Source organism: Abramis brama (assembly GCF_963993115.1).
Source record: "Abramis brama genome assembly, chromosome: 3".
NCBI classification, from domain to species: Eukaryota; Metazoa; Chordata; class Actinopteri; order Cypriniformes; family Leuciscidae; genus Abramis; species Abramis brama.
This window is the reverse complement of record NC_139965.1, coordinates 55,225,128-55,231,441: the sequence shown is the minus strand read 5'-3', so window position 1 is coordinate 55,231,441 and position 6,314 is coordinate 55,225,128. Positions and strand designations below refer to the sequence as shown.

General features: G+C 38.1%; 1 protein-coding gene across 2 annotated transcripts in view; it reads left to right on the top strand.

Annotated features, from left to right (window-relative positions):
• Window positions 1-6,314, top strand: part of znf821 (zinc finger protein 821) — a 16,804-nt gene that overhangs the window by 3,409 nt on the left and 7,081 nt on the right. For both annotated transcript variants that reach the window (XM_084108552.1, XM_084108553.1), the window contains exons 2-4: window positions 4,176-4,307; window positions 4,514-4,626; window positions 5,913-6,011. In XM_084108552.1, coding sequence (XP_083964678.1) covers window positions 4,176-4,307; window positions 4,514-4,626; window positions 5,913-6,011 — 344 coding nt within the window. The remainder of the gene's footprint in view (window positions 1-4,175; window positions 4,308-4,513; window positions 4,627-5,912; window positions 6,012-6,314) is intronic.

Here is a 6,314-nt window from a genome sequence, read left to right as displayed (position 1 = left end):
GAGGGTGGATGGAAGGGAGAAGACGGAGGGAGGGTGGAGAGACAGATGTACAGACAGAACTGGCAGTGGGGGATGGGTAACTCTCTTCCATCAATCACGGGCTGACTGCCGTGAAGCCGCTCTGTTGTAGCCTTTCGTAGTTTAGCGCTTGTATCTCTCATGCAAAATCTTCTGTCCTTGTAGATGCCCCCAAACACTCTTTGAAACTGTCCAGAGGATGCTTGGAAAGTAGGGAACTCTTGACAACCTCCTTTAGTGATTAGTGGATGTAAAATATTACATCCGGCAGCTATTGTTTTTCAGATGGAGAAACAACATGTGGTGTAGTCATTCCTGAAATGGTCTCTGAGCTCAAATGTAGAATAAAGCTTCCTGAAGTTCTGCACGGCCACACTAGAAAAACCCGATTCTAGTCCACTTTGAACTCGGTCTAATATATCGGTTGCTTTGAGATAAGGCAAACGTCACTATTACCGTTGCTCATACTTAAAAATGCAGTTTGTTTACTCACCTTAATGGCGTTCCAATCCTGTATGACTTTCTTTCTTATGTGGTACTTAAAATAAGATATTGAGAAATGTCTCAAGTATTTTGTTTTCTTATTGGCATCAGTGGTTCCAATAAGAAAGATCCTAAAACTTAAGAAAAAAAAATGGTTCTTTTGAGAACTTTACACTGAAATGGTTCATCTGTGGCATTGCTGCAAAAACACCCTTTGGAACTTTGTTTTTAGGGTGTGTTCACATTTGTAGTTCGGTTCGCTTGGTCCGGACCCAAAAAAATTTAGTCCTGGTCCGCTTAGCGTTCACATTGGCATTTTAACACCGAACCTAAAGGCATATGGATATGTTCACAACCTGATTGATTGGCTTTTATTACGTATTGCGTCGGAACTTACCGAACATCCAAAACAATGCTGTGTGCTGGGATAAATTAGCTTGCTGAAAGTGCGTAGCCTACATATGATGGTGTTTTGACCAGATGAGAACCCGTGAAGAGCTTATAAAATGTGTAAAGGAGTCAAAACAGCGGCAGGAATCCCTCCGTCACAAACCATGGGACGATGGGCAAAAAACAGGTGTGCTTGAGGGTTGCATCTTGTGACGTCCCTTTTTTGGTTGGTTTATATGTCTTTGGTGCGTGTTTAGTTAATATTTCAGTCGAACCGCACCAGATTTAGTTTGAAACCCATCTTTTCAGTGGTCTCGGTCCACTTGTTTGGTGCGCACTAGGGTTCGGATGACAGCGTTCACACTTATTCAAATGAACCGCACTAACAGCAATCGCACCAGAGTTCGTTTTAACATGCCAAGTCTGAACACACCCTTTATTAATGAAGAATAATCATTTTTCAGTTCCAAAAAACCCTTTCAGTTAACATTTGAATAATCTTATTCCACCAAAAAGAACATTTTAACAAATCCGTAACCCAAAGTATCCGGAGTACCTCATTTTGTTGTGATTTGCACATTTTAGAGAGCATAGGAGACGGAAAGACTTTCTTGACTGTTGTCATTGCTTCTTTCACTGCATACTCCATTGATAAGCTGTCATCAGACGATTGATGATCTCAAGGGCAAGTTGATTATTTTTTTGGGGATACAGGGTTTGCAACTTTCAGGGAGTTCAATTTAATGTTTGTGTTATACTCTGGTTGCATTTGTGAGTTAACAAAAAAGTAACTGGTTGTGTGAAATAGGCACAACATATCTAATAATATAGACCTTATGTAGCCCCACCCCTTTTTAGCATTGTGCACGTTGTGCTCTGTCTTCTAGTTTGCATGACGAGTTAATGAATGAAACGCTTGTTTCAAAATCTTCCCGGTCGACTGACATTTATGACATCCTCTTCAAACATTACAATGCTTATAATAACTGTTGTTAACTCTACAATAAGTAAACCCACTTAACTAGACAGTTACTCTTTGACAGCGATGCTTTAGAAAACAGAAGTTCAAACACAATATTCTAAAGATGGCTGCGCACTTGCAAAAATCGTATCGCTGGCTAAGAGAATTAATGTCAGGTTGTATTGTGATGAAATGTCCAATTTACTAGTTCTATCAAAAAAAATAATAATAATAATAAATCACGAGCCTAACCTTTATCTCAATTCCAAAATTGGCAAAACATCTTTTCTGAATCGTTAAAACACTGGTGTCTGGGACACCGTGAGCATGGATTCTTTAGTGTACACCGAGTTTAAACACTTAGCTTAAATGTGTTTCATAATAGTGCTCATAAATGGCTATTTTCACTTGAAAAGGAGTAGATTATACACTGAAACAGCGTTATAAGGTCGATATGTCACAGTTTAAGCATATTAAGCTTTGATGTTACCTCAAATCAGGTGTTACATTTATAAGAGATCAGACAAAATTTTTGCCTGATGGACAATAAAACAGGTGGTAAAAAATATCCCATAGATCTTTGAAGGAGGGATCTGATTCATATCTAGAGTCAGCCTCCCAGAACACTGTGGCATGTTGCACTGGCATTCATTACTCATATTTTCATCAGAAAACATTCAAATCTGGTTTTATTGGTATGCCGGTTGCCGTTGGTGTTACTCATTAAAGCGGCTTCGCAGAAGGTGTTTAGTAGATGGCAGTAATGGGATGCATGCAGGGTGGGAAGCAGCTCCGTGTGGGTGTATAGAGTGCTCTGGAGGAGATGATTCTCACATTAGAGGCACGGACTCGCCGCGCAGGAGATGCAGGCTGTTTCCTCTGGGACTGCAGTGTGTGTTGTGGGTTCAGCGTGTAACGTGGGGGTTGGTGAGCGTGAGGTGGAGTGTGCTTGTTTGGAATGTGTTAATAATGCAGCATCAACTATTGTTCTGTACACAGAGCACCACTGCATCTCTGGACCTAGTTGCCCTTGTTGTTGATATACAGTCTTTTCTTTGAAATTCAAGGTGAAAATCAATCAGATTCAGCCTTTTTGATGGGTTGCAACACTGCATCCAGGATTCTTTTTGGTAACACTTTCTATGAAGCCTGTATTTATAATGCATTATAAAAGGTATTCTTAAAGGGATGGTTCGGAGAAATGTCAACCTAGGGTCCTTTGCACCATGACCTCGAGCCAAACACTTTTTTTTCCCTTGGTCAAGCTTTTTTTTACCTGGGTTGAACATTATTAAAGTTAGTTTGGCTCGAGGTCATGGTGCAAAGGACCCTAGGTTGAAATTACTCCAAACCATCCCTTTAAGGCATTATATTGCTTTCATAATGCCTTATTTAAATAAAAAAGGATAAGTTATTTCATCCCATGAGTAATTACTGTTGTTAAGATACCAAAATTATTGTTTAAACCAGGGTTCCTCAATTAGTTTTTACCAAGGGCCAGATTCTGCCAACAATACAAAGCCAAGTGTAACCTTCACATCGCTTGGATTTTCCAAGTAAAACAGTCTAGAGTCCTTCATTTAAAAATACAGGCTTGCATAGACAACCTAGGAAGTCAGGGAAGGTCTCATTTTTTAAGTTTCGTTACAAGCTGTTCCCACATTGGCAATACAAAGAGCAATTAATACATACATTCTTACATATAGCCCCTTTAATTTTTATTATTATAATACTTGATGTTAATTTCAGTGTGCACGTTTAAGCTTACTGGTAACTTTTATTTTTTACATCAGAAACAACTCAATATGTTTTTGTTGATTTTATAATAAAAAGTTTGAAGCAAATGTGTCATACATCCCATTCATGATGTCTTATGGCTGTTTCCTTACTCTAAATGTCTTTTGTGCTCCACAAACTCATACATTTTCATTTTAGGATGAGATATCCCTTTAAGTATTAATGCTCGGCATGTAACTTGTCCCACACCATTTGTGCTACAGTCATGAATGATATCTCAAATAAACATTTTAAATCTATATTTTTGCCATTAAAAAGACAAACAATTCTACAGACTTACAGTGAAGGGAACTGAGATTAGAATATCATAGAGACTAGCTGGGTCCAACTAGGATCTTTTAACATGGGCCTGTAAGCAACATTCTAGCAACCACCCAGAACTACTAAAAAGACTCAAAATACCTTAGCAACTGCATAGCAATGCCCTGGCAACCAAAGCAGTGTTTTGTACTGGCAAGCACCACTCAAAAACCTAGTTATACTGTATATATCGTGGTATTCTCAGTGACTGTTGTTTCACTCACAGGGCCTTTTCACACGACTGGGTTGTCCGGCCCTCAGCACACTTTTGAGATGGACGCTAGAGATGACTTCATTGAAGACGGCGAATGCCATAGCAACAACTCGCAGGAACCTGAAGAGCAAGACAGCACAAGTGGTGAGCTACACGGCTTCAGAGGCAACTCACGACAGCTGTCTGAATTTATTTATACATTTGCTTGCTGCTCATAAAATATAAAAAATCCAGGAAGACAACCGTGATTGTTCTGTTCAGTGTTGAGACTTATTAGAAAACAAAAGCAAGGTGACCTGTGACGGCGCCGTCGATAATATTATGAACTAACTTGTTTCCTATGCTGCCAGATGACGGTGATAGTGATTTTGATAAGGATGACTCCTCAAATGCCTCTGCTGATTACAGCATGATGAGTAATAAGAGAGGCCACGGCCTCATACTACAGGATGACGTCAAGGAGGTGAGTTATGCACGTTAAATGTACGAAGTAGATTGTTGTGATTATCGTACATTCTTCTTTTATCACATGATTTGCATGACCAGCTTTTTCATAGACAACTGAAAACAAAACTATTCAGCCTTGACCAGTCTTATTTTAATGATTTGCAAATAGATTTAAAAGTCCTGAAAGGAAAAAAATTATAATAATAATATTTTAAGATATTCTAACCTTAACTTCTAACCTTAAAATTAAAATGTAAACATAATTTTCAAAAAAATGACCAGCCTTGCATGCTTTTCATATGTGATTTTGGCCTACTATAATAATTGTATGTATACATCAAGGTAATTTACTGAACGCTTAAAAAAAAAAAAAAAAAAAAAAGTCTTTTGCCATTAAAATAGTTCAATTTAATGCAAATATATATATGTGGTCAGATACTACCTTGAGACATTTATTCATAAGATTCACATTTTCAGATTCCCACAGATTCTGACTAGATTGAGTTGAGAGCTTTGAATGAAGATTGAGTATATTTTTTTATTTGTTGTTTTTGAGCCACTTAAGTGTTAATTTGACATCTTTATACTGTTGAAAAATATTACATTTTTAGATTTGTAACAGATTTACACTGAAATCAGTAAATTTAAATTTGATGAAAAGGTACGGTATAGACCTTATGCGTCAGAGAAACAAGCGTGCAGCCATCTTTATAATTTTCTCTTTGAACTTCCGTTTTTGCGGTAGCTCTGTATATTTCTATGGCATCGCTGTCGAAGAGTAATCAGCTGGTGATGTGGATTTACTTATTGTAGAGTTAACGAAAGTTATCATGATTAATGTTTGAAGCGGATGTCATAAATGCCAGTAGACCGGGAAGATTTTAAAACTAGCGGTTCATTCATAAATCCATAAGATCTTACCTTCATGCTGTGGAAATACAAACCGGAAGACAGAACACAACTAGCGCAGCACTGAAAAGAGGCGGGGCTACATAAGGTCTATATGATTGTCATTTTATTTAAATTTACATTAGAAAATTCTCCACCATCACATCTTTAAGGGTATTTTTGTAGGGTGACTCATGGCTCTATAGCAACCCAGTTTAAATGACAGTTGGAATGAGTCACAAAGGCTTATGGATCCATTTGTCTGCCACGCCACACCAGTGCTGCATCTGTCATCTGCATCTACAGTCATTATCAGTTGTCACTTCACTTGTGTTCAATCATACTATTTAAAATATGACACTACATTTCAGACTGTAAACTTTTAACTGTTTGTTGGTTCATTATGTCTGATAGGAGAGCGAGGAGGGGACAGACCAGGGAGGAATTTTTGCTTGTCCGCTTTGTTCCCTGGAGTTCAGTAGCCCAGATCAGCTCATTGCACATGTCTACCAGGTGAGGACTACTGAAGCCTATTAAAATCCATCTCGAGCCAAAAACGTTTTGTCATCAGATCACTCAAACTGCATTTGGAGCTTGACAATTACATGCCGATTGTGAAGCACATCTAAATGCTGAAATATACCACACAACTTTTAAAATCTGAACACTTGTTGATGGTAAATGGTAACAGACAAAGATCAGGCATCATACACTAAATGACTGAAGATCATATACTACCAGTTGTCCTGAACAAGCTCACACAGGAGATCCTTGACAAATGAAGACAATATAAGTTCTAAAATTGACTCAACATCA